Raw genomic sequence first — 17396 nt, forward strand, 5'->3', positions numbered from 1 at the left:
ACTTGTTTTTACATAGCCAATTTTTTTTTCAGTATATTTTTAAGTGATCGCCTGAAAGAATACCAAAATCACACTCCCAAAACATATTTATGTTTCTTTGGTCACGAGGAATAAACATATAGGTCAAGTATCCATTTTAAGTAGGTGTCATCTTTGACACACAAACACGCTGCATTGCTGGGATACTTGCAAAAGTTTGTCACAGTCCTGGTACATGCAGTTATCTGTAATGAGTTTGTCACAAAGTAACCATTACATCTGTTTTACTTTCAAACATGGATTCCGATTCTTTTGAAATATTGACTTTATTGAATGCATTTTTTGTCATTTTTTAAAATTAATCATTTGTTAGTCATGAAACAGCTTGTTTTCTGAAAGGATGATTTAACTGCATGACAATCATTGTACAATTACAATTACAATTGTGCAATTATTGTACAAAGGTTCTGATGAACATGCTTCCATTCTATACAATGGTCAAGTGGTACCGAAATTAAAAATGATATCATATGAACTTAATAATTTGCAATTGCATATGGGCAAAAGAGAGGAAATCTAAAATGTGCCGTACTATCATTGCATGATGTCAAGAATTAAGCTGGAAAGAAGCATGCTTAAAGCTCTACATTAAGAAATAAACTTTACATTATATAATTTTTTTTTCAGAGTATATTTCCTAATAAGGAAAGGATGGAATCACCTAGCCTCTGTACTTTAAGCCTTTAGTTAAATCATGAATGGAAAGAAAAAACCAAATTCACAACTTAAACTAGAACCTGATGAAAGGGGATACTTTAATAACAGTGTGGCCAAAAAGACATCTTTTTAAAAGTTAAATTTTATCACTTAACTGTCAAATTCAGACTCTCAGCATGATCATTAAGATTTCTGCATTGCCCCAATCTGGCGTGAATCATCTAGACTTTACAGATCTGCCAAAGCTATAATTTACCCCAATCACAGAAAATATGAGAACTTCCCGTTCAAAACCCATTTATAAACTCTAAACTAAAATTGACACCATAAATTCTTATTCTAAATTATAAACAGGCAACAACTGGCAACATTTGTGGCAAACTGATGACAATCACTCAGTTTTATTTTTCCTTATCTGCTTCTGAATGATCTTCAGCATTCGATCATGTTAATTTCATGGCAAATTGCCTCCGAAATTGGCAGACGTGTTTTCATTCATAATGTGTCTTCTATGTCTGTTTATAGAATGTTATCATGGAATTTGAACATTAAGAAATGAAACCCAAATAAGCCATGGGCTATGTCAATAAGTAACCACAGATCTTTGATATAACAGTCTCCTATTTAAATGTATCACTGTTTGTCATGTTAATGTGACAATGATAATTTACACAGTAAGGATCACTCAAATATCAAGAAATTCATTAGCATTGGCTTATTAAACCTATGTTTATATAGTTATAGACAACAAAATGCAAATCAAGTTTCAGACATTTTCAAATCCTTGATGAAAATAGTTTCAGGTAAAATTGTTTTAAATGTTATCATGGAATGTTATCATTGTCAAAAAAAAGTTTGCATTATAACAGATTGCCTGACTTTCAAACCTCAATCCTCACAAAGAAAAGTTGTTCATATTTTATTTTAGAAGCATTCACTATATCTATTCAGTTATAAACTAAAAACTTTGAAATTTTTTTTTTTATTTTTTTTTTTTTTTACTTTAGATTACAAATTGTAATTTAAAGACATATATCTATCTATGAATCAAAGGTCCAGAACTATCTTTATAGAAAAAAAAAATCTCTCCTTGGTAGGACATGAAATTTTGGAAGTGCCTTTATCAGTAGAAACTGACTAGTGTAAGTTTTTGTCAAAGTGAAATGTTTTACATGGCCTATTTTATCCCACCAACAATGGAATGGTTTGATAAACCCGTCATTGTAATCAGATCAACTTCCAAATATTGAGCTTGTATCCATCAAAAACCAAAGGGGGTCAGGAAAGATTAAACAACACTGGGTCCTAATTTGGGAGGAAATTGCATGTTAGGTGTTAATCCGGTGGCATTAATGTCAAATAAGTAAAAATTAATTTAAAGATTGTTTTCAAACATGAATAAACCCTAGGAATAAAGTTGCAATATCATGCACTTCAACTGCACTTCAAATGCACCTATTGAGAAGTTAATAACTTGTTTATGCGAAAAGCTTTACATGTGAAAGCAACACTGCAATTTTTGTACACTGTTATTCGATTTGGACAGACACTATCTTGAAGGTCACATATTTTGGGTGGATGCCTCTATTTTTTTTTTTTTTTTTTTACATTTATTATAAACCAATTCTAGGTCAACGACAATGTTGGTCAGACATACTTGAAAATGTGATTATAACAAATATCTTCAGATGAGAACTTTTCATTTTAGTGACCATCTAATGTTGGCATGACATTGGTGTCATCTAATCTAATGCAACACTGCAAATAAATGTTGCTAATAATTAAATCTTAAATATTATAAGAGAAAATGAAAGTGATATTTCTATAATTGCTAAAAATTAATTATGCTTAAGGTAATGCGCAGCTATAGCATAAAATCATTAAATTTTCCAGTGAATAAAATACACAATGTAACCTGTTAAATTATAATATACATACAATATTGCATTGTGAATGCATGTTCATATGTTAATTTATCTACTTCTTGACCATGCATGGGTATCCATGAGCAATTACAGAATTCTCTATTGGAATGTAGATTCTCCATATCCATATCTTTAAATAAATACAGATCATCTAGTTTATACATATGTATGCATTGAAAACACACCTGTAACCAGTCTCTGTTTGAAAAAAAATCTTATATGGGGGGGGGGGGGCAGAGTAAATTAATAATTAAAATGTATTGCTAATAACTCCCATGTCAGAAGCAAACAAAGTGTTCTTAGGTAAAATCTACTAACCCTTCACTGCCTCAACTTATTCTAAAGGAATGACAAATCACTTGATAAATAACATACCAAATGGCATTTACTTATTAATTGCAAACTTTCAAATAACAACTCTATCAAATGGCCTCCGATCGATTGGCAGTAATCAACAATATATCCTATTTGTTTCACCATCGTGTTTGGCCACAAAGACCAGAGAAAGCCTCAGATAAATAGGAGACTAATCCCCAATCTGGTGTCAATTTCAAGTTCATAGCGATCAATACTTCCCCTCCTGTCTGTGGACAGATTGAGGGGGTCCACAAGATATATATAGTGTAATAGTGTATCAGTACAGAAGGACCCTAATGTAAAATTTCAGCTTAGGACCAACCAAATAACATGGGTAGGGTGAAGTTTTGGGACTACTACACTAGGAAATATTTGTTTTCAATTGACATTAAAATCAGTAAAATTTTTCATTTGACAGCCCCTCCCCCTTTTGTTGTTGTATGTCCCCCTCCTCACTTCCACTTTTTGAAATAATAATGTTTCAAACCTGCAGCAAGTACTGAATTTAAAACCTTATTTAGATATCTAATAAACTGATAAGTATGCATACATGTTCTTAAACTTATAACTTCAAAAAAATCCCTATTAATTTTTCCCTATATCACTATGATCCCAAATTACCATAAATTTGCCTGTTCTGTCTATAGTCCAACATGACTTTGCAAAATATGCCCTTGATCAAAACCCCTGGTCATGACAAACCCCAAAATTGATGTAAATTGTATTCTTTCAATCCTTTTATAACAAGTGCATATCATGCAGCAAGGGTCAGATTAAAATTAAATTAACCCATCAACATTTTACTGCAAGACCGAACCACCATGCCATGTACATATACCCAATTGCAACCCAGCCCTGTTACATTTTACTCCTTTGACCATCTCAACAACTTGGATGACAAGCAAAATGTATTATGCTAAACTCCTATTGAAAGAAACCTATTTTTCCTTTCACTCTCCCTTTCCAAAACCCTGAAGATCACCCTACATAATTATGCTCAAGTACTTGATAATCCTATCAGACTCAGTTTTGTAAATCTTGCCGATTTTATTTACCAGCAGGACTATAAACACTTTTAAATTTTCTCCTCCTTTGAATAAAATCTATTGAGGTCGAGATAAAATATGCTGCCAACGAGTATGTGCTTTGCATTTAAAACTAGATGTGAGATACTCTAGAGACTAGAATTTACAACTTTCTTTGAGTAACTTATATGTATCGATCTCTATACTTCAGGCTGTGATCGATTTTTAACATTTCTTTCAGATTATTACTTTCAATGTTTTGATCTACATGTATATATTGTAGATAGTTCATCTGAATGTACTTAATTGAAGTGATCATATATTGAACACAAACCAAAGCGCCTCTTCACCTTAAAAGCAAGAACCAGTATGTTTAAATAGCACATCTCCCAAAATATTTAATGAAAAATTTCTGAAGACCTTAATTCACTCATTCACCTTTGAAAATAGTTCACTTGCCCATGCATTCATGAAATTATCCAACATTACTTATAATATGAAATTTTACTTCAGTGATATAAAATATGTACGAAACAAAAAAAATGGAATGAATATTTTATTAAGTGTGTGCCTTATACATCTTCTACAGCACAAACACACAAAAAAAAATTAGACCATGCAGACGCATCGGGTGGTCCATTTCGTACCACATTCATGCAGAAACTACCAATTCAGGGATTAAGTTCGAATTATATAACACATTACATAACAGTGTTGGCACTGAGCATTAACACCTTACTTGGAGTCCGGGGCTCAGTATCGTGCAGACAAACGTTTGAAGTTGTGTTTATTTACCTCAGGTATATCAAGCTCCCCCTTCATATTTACTTGGCTTTATTATCATTTGGCTGAGTGTAGTCCGTATTCCTCAGAAGTGAGAGGAAATTAGACCGCAACTTTATACACTGGTCAAACATGGCTAATTCAAAGTTGGAAAGCCAAAGCAAACAGGACAAAATGATTATCAATCCATAAAAGGGTTTGGCATACTTGTTTTTCGGTAGCAATAGAAAAACATGCACTGACTGAAGAATATAATTTATATATACAAATGTATCTTGAGATCACGTCTTTACAAATAAAAATGTTAGAAACCTTTTATTGCAAGAATTTCAAAATTTTGCATCTTTCATTTGAAATGTTTGGGGAAAAAACCCTAACATGGAGAAAAAAAAACTTAGTGCCATTTCACTAGAAGCAATCAAATTCTGATGTTACAGGTGTAAATTGCTTGCGTCCCTGAAGCTTGGATGAATAGAATGGGTTTCAAATGTTGTCATTTTCATCCAATTCTATTCTTTACAGCAATTTAATCAATATTTCCTTTCACAAGTTTGGGACCAATTTGTCACCATGCAGCTGCACATGGTTCTTTGTCAAACCAAGAAGTCTGGTAATTCTGACCAAGCAATGGTTAATGTACAGAAGAATCCAATTAAACGGAATGGGAGTTTTTCCTGTAAATCTGATCAGAATATGTATTTTCAATGCACGACATATTTTTTTTACAGTGCTAGCTATGTATTCAATACTGGTAAATACATCTGTACAGTAGTTCATTAATAAAAAAAAATGAAAAAAAATTTCACAGCTGAACATTCGGTATCTCGAACACTTATATCTCGAATACCATAGATATGTCAAAGTGATTTGGAAGTCCTGATGACATTATCTTTATGTATTCTTCCCTCGAAATCTCGAAATCTCAAAACATCTCGAACATTCTTCTTGGTCCCATTGAGTTTGAGATAACAAGGTTTGACTGTACATTGATGAAACTTTTCAGTATAGGCAGTAAAGTGGGTCAAAGATTGTTTCACTCTTTCTGGCTTCCTATCCATAACTGCATGTACTTTATCTTGAGATGTACATACAACTATATTGCATCATTGACTCATCTGTAGTATTCATGCTATTCTATTGGTCAAATCATCTCTCTCTCTCTCTCTCTCTCAGACTCTCTCTTCTGTTTTTCCTAGTTTACACTTTTACTCATACAACAAACTGTCAGAAAGTAGAAAATAACAGATGTCTATAAATCTGGCTCTACTATGATTAATTTGGTCCGAACCCCCCCCCCCCCCCCAACATTTTTCCAAGGTATAATGTCTACTATAGTGCATGTGTGTATACCAGACTTATTTTGGATCTCAGGTCATTTGGACATTAAATACATTAAAGTTCCTTAATTCAAGATATCATAACCAAGACTTAAACTATTAGGACAGAATTAGTGGGGATTAACTTAGTACCGTGCAGTAGAGTGCTTAACGCTCTTTCCTTTGTCAGCAAGTTTCTACACATTTACCTCCAAAAAGTTATTGAGTAAGTACTGCAAATCTCAAAGATTAATATGTCTGGCATGGAACATTCAGGGTATATCAAAATGTTTTACAAAGTTTAACTCCAGAAATGTGAAAATATACATAAATGCTTTGTGAAAATGTAGAACACAGATGGAATTCCTTGAGGTGCAGAGGTGAAGCATTCTGATGCTACAAAAATTTTCCTGGAGGCAATGATAGAACCAGTGATTATTTCCTCTGGGGTGTTTTCTGATGAAGATTTTGGAATAAGTGCTGGATTTACCAATAAAATACATGTTCCACAGCCATCTGACATTTTCCATTGTGCTGGAAATTCATTATTGCGACCAAGGTCTTTAACACAAATGAATGGACCTGGAATATTCACTCAAGAGTCACCTACATATAACGGTATGTACTCTCCAATTACCATTGATAGATCTCTCAGAAACCTCAAGGGCAACCTTGAAGACAGTGAAAATAGATGTTCCGTGCTCAAGCATAAGCTCAAAGAGGCTCAGAGCACACTAGATCTACAGAATGACAGACTCCATAGGATAGAACATGCATCTCGAGAAAACTCGCTACTGGTAGAAGACCTCAAGCAAAGAGAGAATGAGTACAAGAGGAGAATTGATTCTTTACAGTTATCTGAACAGGAGAAGGACAAACTCAAAACAGAAAACATGAAAATCCGACAAAAAATGCAAGAACGTGTCAACAAACTCGATGTTGCCTTACGCACTGCTCAAGCTCAGCACCAGGTTGCTGAAAATGATAATCAAAAACGCATTGTGTTGCTAGAACAATCCTCTCAAGCTTTGAACATCATTGAAGCTGAAAACATAGGTTTAAAACAGGACCTAAAAGACATACAGAAAGATTTGGCCATTGCTAGAGAGTCTGTCAACATTGCCAAGACTCAATCTGAGCAAACTGAGGAGGAAAACAGGGATTTGAGATGTAAAAACTCCAAAATCAAAGAAGAGAATGACGATTTGTCAAGAAAAATTTCAGAATTATCTGGTCAGTTACTAGAGCTTAGAAAAGTTACCCAGTCAATGAAGAAAGAAAATGAAAAGCTGGCAAATGCTTGGAAATCAGAAGCCGAGGGAAAACACAGACTTTCAAAACAAGTAGAAAAATTGGAAGAGAAGAAAACAGCCTTTAAATCTCAAGCTCTTGCAGCTTCATCAGAGAAAGATAGACTGTTCCATGACAAAATGGATCTAAACAATAAATACCAGCAACTTCTAATTGACAAAGAGGCTCTGACACAGATAAAAATTGCCCAAACTGATCAACTCAATGAGCAGCAAGCAGATATAGCTAAATTAAAGACAGTTTTGGAGAGAAGTGATGAGGAAAGAAGGAAAAAACAAGCAGAAGTTGCCGAACTTAAAGGACTTAATGATAATCTTGGTGCAGAACTGTCCGCTGTGAAAAAATTCAATGAAAAGTCATTAGACCAAATTACTTCCCTTGAAAAAGACAAAACAGAGCTTGAAAAACAGTGTGAAATAACAAATAAAGAATGTGACCGACTTAAAGTAGACATTGAAAAACTAAGCAGGCAGCTCCTAAGTGTTGGGTATTACTCCAGAATGGTTGCAGAAACAAAAAGTCAAGCCTTGAAAAAAGACAATCAAGAAATGGAGGGACTAATTTTGAAATTAAAGAATGACATTCGCAGTTATAAAGATGAAAATAATTTGTTGGTCAGTAAAATAGATGAACTATCAGTGAAGCTCAACAAAGCTGATGAAGATTTGAAACATGCTGCTTTGACAAGTCAGGAGGATCTGGAGACCTTGAAGACCACATGTGAGCGCTTGACCTCCTCCATTAGTCAGAAGGATTCTGAGATTCAAGTGCTTTCAGATAAGTGTTTGGAACTGGAAGATCTCACTGCAAAACTTCAATCTGAAAATCATGACCTGAAAGAAGACAACAGGGCCTTAGTAGAACACTATGAAGATGTGAAAAGATTAAAAGATGAGCACAAAAGATTCATTCAAGCAAATGCTGAAAATGAACAAGTCATTAAATTGCTTGAAACCCAAAATGATGTGCTAAGGCAAAGCTCTGAATCCCAACTAGCCAAACTACATGATGTAGAACTATTAGTTATCCGAGCTGAACAGCTTCACCATGATAATGAACACTTAATGGAGCGAGTGGCAGAACTGGAAAAGATTCGAGATAATTTGGTGACCCAAAAGGAAGAACTGCTTGCCAATACTGAGCTTATTTATAAGAATCCTCAAATAGAAGAGCTAAAAGACAAAGTAGATGAGCTGCAAAAAACAAATAAACAACTAAGGGATGTGAATGACTCAGTCAATGAAAAGTGTGAAACCTTGGAACATATTAATATGGAACTCAAAGAAGCAGTAGGGGGTGATGGAACTGTTGTACCAAAAACTGAACTTTTCCGAGTTCAAGAAGAAAGATGTCGTTTAGAGGATGATATTATCCAAGTTCAACACAAATGTGAAGCTTTGAGAGAAGAACATGAACAATACTTGAAAGAGTATGGACCTGAAGGGGAAGAGACCCTGAGATGGCAGCAAAAAGTGAAAACTTTAGAGAGGGAGAAAGAAGGTCTTGAAAAACAAGTAGCCCTCATCAATGGCCAACTTTTGTTGGTTGAAGGTAGCAAAAAGAGACTGGATGAAGTTGTTGAAGACCTGCAGCATGAGATAGTACACCTAAGGAAAGAGTTAGAGGAAGCTGAGAAACAAGAGGCTAATAGAATATTCCAAGGCAGAGTTAGTGGAGACGTATCTGAACTAGAGTCAGAATTAGAAGTTCTCCGAGGTGAACTCAGCCAGAGTAAAAAGGACAAATCCAAGACTGAGCAGATGATTCGGTCTCTTAAGGAAGAACTGGAAGAGGAGAGGACTAAGAAGCCTGCACAGTTCAAAGAATCCCTGGATGATGTTGGCTCTGAACTGACCTCCATGAGAGGAGAGCTCCACAAACTGGTTGGAGAAATTGAAAGGAAGGAGCAGACAATCGTCACACTTGAAAATCAGCTTCGTCAATCTAAAGAAAAGATTGAAGACAAAGATAAAGTAGTGAGAGAACTGAAAGCAGTGATGGACAGAAATTCTCTGGCAATGCATAGCCTTGAATATACAAAACCAAAGACTGAGGAAACAAGAATCTCTGATCCAGTGTCAAGATCCAAAAGTTTGACAGAACGAGGAGCTGGAGATAGACTGCAGTCACTCATAGCGAGATACAAAGACTATGGTGAAGCAGGGACACAAGCTGAACGGAGAATCAAACCCCTTTCTCTCTCTGGCAACAACACCAAGAAAGGTCTCGTAACACGTGATAAAAAATGAAATGTTTTGAGCATATATATAAAAACATAAAAGATTTTCTAATTTCCATTAAGGATTATGTGATAGTGAAGTGTGTGCAAGTGTGTGTGTTTAATTGGAAAACTGTGTTTTGGAGCTTAAATTAAATTCAATATTTATTATATTATTTTTCTCAAGATATTATGAAGTATAGTTTGGCAGCATTAAGCTCGAGGAAATCTCATGCTAGAGAAAGTAAGCATCATTGCCAGTGTGTGCATATCAATACATTTGTACACATGACATGCAACAGATCAGACAAGGATTCAAACCACTGAACTCTAGATAGGTACAGCTACCCAATCAATTATAAGCTATCTTGGTCATTGGTAAAAAGCCATTCTGACAATCAAATTCCTTACTTCTTAAATGCCACCCCCCTCCCTCCCCCAAGACACTATTAACCATCCAAGCTTTCCCTAGGCCTGACAGGGATTTTACCTGTCAATTTCAGGGTACCGTCATGACACCAAATGTAATTGGATGAAAATGCATATGCACCAGATGTGGATTTGAATCTGGACCCTCTGAACTATGGTATATATAGCCAGCTGGTGCTCTACCAACTGAGCTATCTTAGCACTGGCAATCGAACCTGCCTGACTCCTTAAATGACTGCCTCTGGGTCACAATAATAAGTAATGTTAGTACATATTGTAAATTACGTATTCATGTTTTAATCATAAACACTTCAAAAGGGCAGTGGAGGAAACAAGTTATTAAGATAAAACTTATTACAATAAGACCCCCACCCACACAACTTCAGTAGAATTTATGACATGGGTGAATTTAATTCAATATCCTAATACATACTGATAAAAAGCTGGATCTATCTGATATTGACCCTCTTCACGATAAAGTCATTTAAGCATACAGTTAACATTACATAAGAATAGAATGCCAAGAAGTTATAGTCTTTTTATCAAGGATTAAACTTTGAACATATTATAATCCCCCATTGTCCCCCACCCCAACTCTAGCTTTCATTGCAATATGAGGAAATTGGTTTGATAAATAAATTTGTGGACAGTGGTCAAAGTGTCATATTGCATTAAAATTAAGAGGTACTCAGTTCTTATCAGTGTTTATATATGTACTAGCTTTCATCAGTCAGACTGGTCCTTATATATAGCCTTCATAGATAAGGATTTTTTTGTCATCAGAATTTCAGTGCATATTTGTATGAATTAAAGCCAATTTTGTCTGATTGCTTTGAAGTAGCACTAAATTGATGAATGTGAAAATCTTTAATAATTTAAATCAACATTTTCCTTACACAATTTACTCATATAAATTAAAACTTTCCTTTCGATTTTGTTAAGTACATATGAAATTTACGAAGTACACTCATGCAATTGTTATACAGTGGAGAACAAACATTTTTTCTTGCTATTAAATATAAATGCAAAAGTTGGTATACACACAAACACACATACAGTATTTTATAGACTTCAAATAGAAGATCAATTGAATGATCAACATAGATGATGCTTTCTATTGTACCCTGTAAGACATGCTCTGTTTTTGTTCTTGTTTTAATCAGATCTTAAACTTTTTTCTGACCTCTTTTTTTTTCATTTTTTCTTCCCAAGCAAAACTGTTAGTAAAACTTCTTCCTCGCCAACCTACAAAGCTACAAGTCATGTCTGCTTCAGTTGCGGAAGCTTTAATTATCAGGACTGAAACTTAAAAGTATTTTTCCAAAAAAAAAAGAAAAAAAAAAGAAAAAAAAAAGACAAAATTTGTTTTGTTAAAATCAAAGTCTATGCAGGCTTCTGATGCTATTAATTCTTCTGTAAAAGAATTTTGCATTCCTTGCATTTGTTCTTGAAAGAAATACTGATCGAACCACATCAATGTTTGCATTTTTTGACACTGCCTGAAAAATCAACATCAGAGAAGAATGGGTGAATTGAAATTGTCTGCTCTACGATACCTATTTTCAGCATTTAACACCTATGTGGTGAAATGTTGGGAGGTGTTTCATCCCCCTGGGACTCAGATCTCCAATTGTTCAAGATTTTTTAACACCAAGTATGATCTTTATGAATTATTTAATATGGATATTGTGCATGCATCTGTTGAAAACTCAGGAAATTTAAAGGACATATAAAAAGCCCCCTATGTTATAACTGGTCTTGTCAACATGTGAATTTGTACTTTTGAAGAATTACTTTTCTTTTTATTCTGGCCCATGCAATAAAATTATGTGTGTCAATATATCCCACCTACCTTTGAATTTTAAATATTTGAGAGTTGTAGCATTGGTAGCACTGAAATTGACATCCATTATGTCAGCTTTCAATAAAACTGGCAACTTTTATAATCCTTGAAGCTTTCCCAGCAAATTATCAACCCAGAGAAAACATAAATGTAATTTATAATCACAAGGCAAAATTATTCCACAGGGCAATAATTTGTCATCCTCAGGATTTTAACATAATAATCTCTCTCCTCTGAGAAACTGCGCTGATTATAATTCCAACATAATTCTTTTTTTTTTTTGGGTCTGACTTAAAAAATTCTCCAAGCTTTTCCCCCCTTTTTGGTCATTTAAAAATCATCCTTAGAATAACAGGAAACTGGTCCACACATAATGTTGTATCAAGACTTTGTGTCACCTCTTTCACTGTGTGTACGCAAAGTAAACAACACATTCTACACCAAAAAAGAGGGAACTTTAAATGTACACCATTGCCTCTTCAAAATATTCCAGGTAGCACAGGGCTGGACGAAATTCCATAAAAGCTTAATGGCATTAATTCTTTGTCACACCTCCCATAGAGTGACCCTCCCCTAGACAAAGGAGGTATCTCGTGATATAAAGCCCGCCAAAAAAAATTAACGCAACTTCAAAACATCATAGCAGCCAAGTACATGTATGTTCCATATATAGAATACTGTATGAAGAAAGGCTTCAATGGTTCATATAAGACATTATAGTGTGTGATATCAAAAGCAATTCTCCACACACTATCACAAATGGCCCATAATCCCTGATCAAACATTTAGGATATTTGATTGAACGTTCAGATCAACATGATTACAATATGTAGCACAAGTGAAAAAATTAAACATTTATCACTTTCCTTCCAAAAAAGAACAAAAATATTTCCCTCTAAAAGAAAATGCAATTATATACTAAGGGCAAAAAGTCCTGCTCGCATCAGCTTTTGTACTAGGTAAATTGATCCAAGATTGACACAAGCTACTTTTCAAACAATAACAAGATACTATTTCCCTGCGATATAATATGATACGTATGAGGGACCATCTCCACATTTCTAATCTTAGCTTTTTCAATGAAATATTGATCAGCAAGAGACATCAGATTGCCTATAGGAGATTCATATTAAGAGCTAAATATCAATTTTCTCCTTTTTTTTCTCAAAACCAACAAATAAAAAATCAGGGAAATACAAACAATTGTCGCTTGCTAATTATAAAACAAAGAATAAATCTCACTTCATTCTCAATTCATAGTCATAACTACCTATTGATTGAATACATTACTATTGGGCATAAACTCTTCTTTCTCCTTTTTAGATGGTCCCTACATTGGGGGGGAACAACAGAGGTCAAAAAGTCAAGTTTTTATAATGGATGATTATAATAACTCATAAATTTTATCTAAAATAAAGACATTGTGTCTATGACAACAGCCTACAAATATAAACACACTCAAAGATGCTATTAAAAAAAGATGTAATGAATGCAGTACGGATTATAATATTTGTTACAGATGGTGTAAATTAATTAAATAGTACTCATTACATCTATTTATATATATAAAGTATATTACAATTTATAATTGTAAGTATTTTTTTTTGGGGGGGGGGGGGGAATTACACATTTCTTAATTTATTCAAATGTGTTTCTATAATACAGTTTTAAATTTAAATTTAAATTCAAAACTGAGTTGATTTTTATGATTTCTTTAGAAAAAGCAGGAAATCAAAAAAATAAATATTTGTTTGTAAAAACAGGAAATAAAAAATAATAATAATACTCTAAACCCTCCCATCAGGAGGAAAGAATTAGGTCTGAGTTTTAAAATCTTAATTTCTGCAGAGTCATCTTTAAGTTGAAACTCCAAAAATAAATTCAGATTTAACTCATGCATACAAGAATTCAGATTGAATGAAAACACAGCTTGGAAAATACAAACATTAAATAAACATCATGATTTTAAATACAACATTATTCCAATACTTGAATGAAACTTTTCCATCTGTTATTGTGCAATACATTCAAGATATCTGATATCTCACAAATGCATAATTTACATTTTAATTTTCTATACACAGTGAGCCAGTTTTGCACCAGTGACTTTAATCTGAATGGGATTCTTTTTCCAGAACTTATGAAAATTAAGTTTACACTTGAGTGATTATTGAATGTCTTTTTTGATCCATCTGACACCACACATTTAAGGTTAAAGGAATATGCTTTTAAGGAAGCTCTAAACACTGCACACCAAAGAGTTCTTATATATAGTTAGAGTGATCTGCCCTTAGGAGTAAGGTAGAATAATTGGGAATCTGCAGTTAATGACATAATTTAAAATAAATTAAGGGATTCTAACATTCAGACCAAGAGTAAATATCTGAATACATTGTTTTCATTAATTTTCCCAAAGTAAGTAAACAACAACAATTTATGTTCACAAAGAGTTCATTGTCTTTAAATAATTTTCCTGGAGAAAGAAGGCAGATACCCCATGTTGAAAATGAACTACACCTTTATTACTTACCCTATATGTAATATACCTTTCTCCAAGTCTCAAAAGCATTAATTTCATTAGTGTTTAGAGCTTCCTTAATAAACCTCACTCTGCCTAAATATACATATACCATGCAAATGCATTAAATGCCATATTTTTTAATGAATGTTTTTTCTAAGAAGGAAATGACTCCTCCTCCATCATTACTTTTATTTTAATTAAGATCAATATCAATTTCCCTCGAGAACTCCCAGCTAGTACTTGAAGTACACTTAATTTACAAAATATACGTGTACAGTTGTACATGTAAATATAACTAGGTTTTGCCACTTGTATAAATGAAAGAATTAAAAGGTGTCTAATTTCTAACAATTACATGGAAGCTGAGATTTTATATCCTGTTTATAGAGATATTTAAGTACACACGTACTGCAAATCAGGAATTTGAATGATGTTAAGAATTATGAAAAGATGCCCTACATAATTTTACAAAAATGACAGCAGACACTGCTGCTAAAGTCTTTGACTATAACTTTAAAAAAAATCCTTGGATAATTTGGGGGGGGGGGGGGGGGTGATGCAAATATTTGCATAAATGTGCAAAAACTTTAAATGATATGTGGTATTTTGAACTGTACATGTATACTGTACATTCATTAGCATTACAGTTTTTTTTTTGTTGGTTGAATGATTTCAGCACACACTGAAAATTAATCAAACAAACCCTGGCCATCTTTCATGCGTTGCTTGACATCATCAGCATTAGCTGCCATTGCAGAGCTCGTCATGGTCCTAGCTACTGTCCATCAAAGTCACAGTCTATATACCTGCATTCCTAAAATAAAACAAACTGTACTTAACTTCTCATCTGAATGTAAGCAATTACATGTGCTGTTTTACATGAAGGATTCAACATTCCAAGTTAATTTTATCCAATTTAATCAAGTTACAGAGAAAAGTAAAAATGTTTAATCTGCATCTCAATGAATTGGCTATAATGCTGACAGGGGAAGGAAGGTAATAAAGAGAGATGGTGGAAGAGGGGGGAGGGGTAGCTCCACCCTCCAACACAAAAAATAATACACTGCACTCTTCATCTTTCAAAAAAATCTTTTCTGACATATTTTAGATCAGTTATACAGGGCCATCACCAGGGTTTCCTGAAAGGAGGATGCCGTGTAGGGAATGGGAGGGTATATGTGTCCCCTCCCCTAGGCAAGTTTTTCCCCCCTTAAAATTGGGTAAACTTACTATTTTGATGGGTTCTTCTGCATTCTGGAAATAATTTTCTTCAAATTAATGGTAAATAAACAGAATCTAGTCTCTTTACTTTAAACAGATGAATAAAATGATATTTTACTGATTGAAGTGCTTTTAAACAGTTTTTATAAAAGGGGTACGTGCGACCGCACCCTCCACCCTTCCATTGGCATTGACTTATCAAATAACTTTATAATGAATAGGCCTAATTCTGTAGATTCCTTGAAAATTCCAGCTCGATCCTATATGTGTAAAGGAAGAGGATAGCCAATATCAGAAGCATGCCGCAAATTTCAGGCTCTGCAGCAATTATTCCAAGCTTCTCTCCGACACCGATTTTAGCAAGTAGGGGACACTTTCAAAATGAGTTATCTATGAACTTCGCTGAAGTAAAACCTGCTTCTAAAGTAGGGAGCTAATTTACGTTTAATCAATTAAATATGATAGAGGATCAAATTAAAGTTGCTATTTAAATTAATTCTGTCGTGTGTATCAGGTAATTGTTAAAGTCATTTAAACTGTTACCATCTGGGATCACCTTACAGTTGTTGGCCTATCGTCTTTATATCTTGTCATAAATAGCGCGTGTATGTTTTGTGGGTCGTAAACTATTTCAAAATAACAAACATGTATTTATATGTTTAGAATATGATTATACAAAAGTGAAAATATCTATATATAATCTTCATTTTAAAAAGTTTATATTACCTACCTGTAGATATAGTTACAAGTGTACATATAGGCCTACTTGTACATGTTCACTTACCGGTGTAAATTACACTTGTTTTATATACATTAACTGACAGCCAGTGAATTCCAAATATTATCGGTCTGGACCACAAACAGATGTGCAAAACCTTCTTCAAATATTATTTAAAAGTAAAAATATCTAATTCATATATTTGCCTACCTGTGTTTGAAGGTGCAACATGAACTTCAAGCACCACCGTCTGGAATTTGTTTTTATAATTAACGCAAATCCTATTAATTACAACTCTGTATCCGTTGTTAAAAAGAACACATCCAGATGAATAAAGAAAAACCCGTATATCATCCCTGTATAAGGTATATTATTAACTTATCCAGCTGTTCGCCACCAGAAGCACAAAATGACAGCACACAAGGTGATATATTAATTCACTTTCAAAATGGGGAGAAACACAGGTGAATATTATTATTTAATTTCCGATTTGGCCGCAGAGTTCAAGAGGATAATGATTTGTGTCACCCCCTTAACCATCACACATACCTCTGACGACCCGGCGTGTACCGGTGTTGCTCGGCGAAATCAAAATTTCCCAGCACTTTAAAATGCAAAAATATACAAATCTCACGGTGCTTAAATCCAAAAAGAAAATAAATATGTATATATCTACGGTCATACACTGCGGTTACTTAAATTAAAATATCTTCAACATGTTCAAGTCCACAAAAGCGTGCCCTCAAATAACAACTGTGCGTTCCACAATACACAAGGTTACCCCCTTATTTTTCAAGCTGTGTCCCTAAAAAGTGAAAGGAGTTTCAAGTAGACGGTATTGTTTACTAATGCGTTAGCATGAATGACTGTCTTCGTTGAGGTACGATATGCCTGGGGAAATTTAGAAAATGTCTTGTCCTATTCGTGTCTTAATAGCTAATCAACGGAGCTTTTTTTCTTGGCGGGAGACCTTCCCGCACGCGAACATGGGTGTTGCTTTTTACCGCGGGGCAGAGATTGTAACATGTTAACA

The 17396-nt window shown here is 34.0% G+C and overlaps 2 protein-coding genes across 5 annotated transcripts in view; one reads left to right on the forward strand and one right to left on the reverse strand.

Annotated features, from left to right (window-relative positions):
* LOC133178579 (dystrophin-like) overlaps window positions 1–15185 on the reverse strand; it is a 136265-nt gene extending 121080 nt beyond the window's left edge. For all 4 annotated transcript variants that reach the window (XM_061313294.1, XM_061313292.1, XM_061313291.1 and 1 more), the window contains exon 1: window positions 15128–15185. In XM_061313294.1, the coding sequence (XP_061169278.1) occupies window positions 15128–15176 (49 nt within the window). In that variant the 5' untranslated portion in view covers window positions 15177–15185. The remainder of the gene's footprint in view (window positions 1–15127) is intronic.
* Window positions 6522–9662, forward strand: LOC133178580 (myosin-2 heavy chain-like). The gene has a single exon (XM_061313299.1). The coding sequence runs from the start codon at window positions 6522–6524 to the stop codon at window positions 9660–9662; it is 3141 nt and encodes a 1046-aa protein (XP_061169283.1).
* Window positions 15186–17396: the final 2211 nt, after the last annotated feature.

This window comes from Saccostrea echinata, unplaced genomic scaffold, assembly GCF_033153115.1.
Source record: "Saccostrea echinata isolate AGI-Se365-2 ecotype Australia unplaced genomic scaffold, CSIRO_AGI_Sech_v1 ptg000003l, whole genome shotgun sequence".
Classification (NCBI taxonomy): Eukaryota; Metazoa; Mollusca; class Bivalvia; order Ostreida; family Ostreidae; genus Saccostrea; species Saccostrea echinata.

What these genes read in the sequence shown, in the direction of transcription:
- LOC133178580 (XM_061313299.1), top strand. Translation starts at nt 6,522, where the DNA reads ATGATAGAACCAGTGATTATTTCCTCTGGGGTGTTTTCTGATGAAGAT.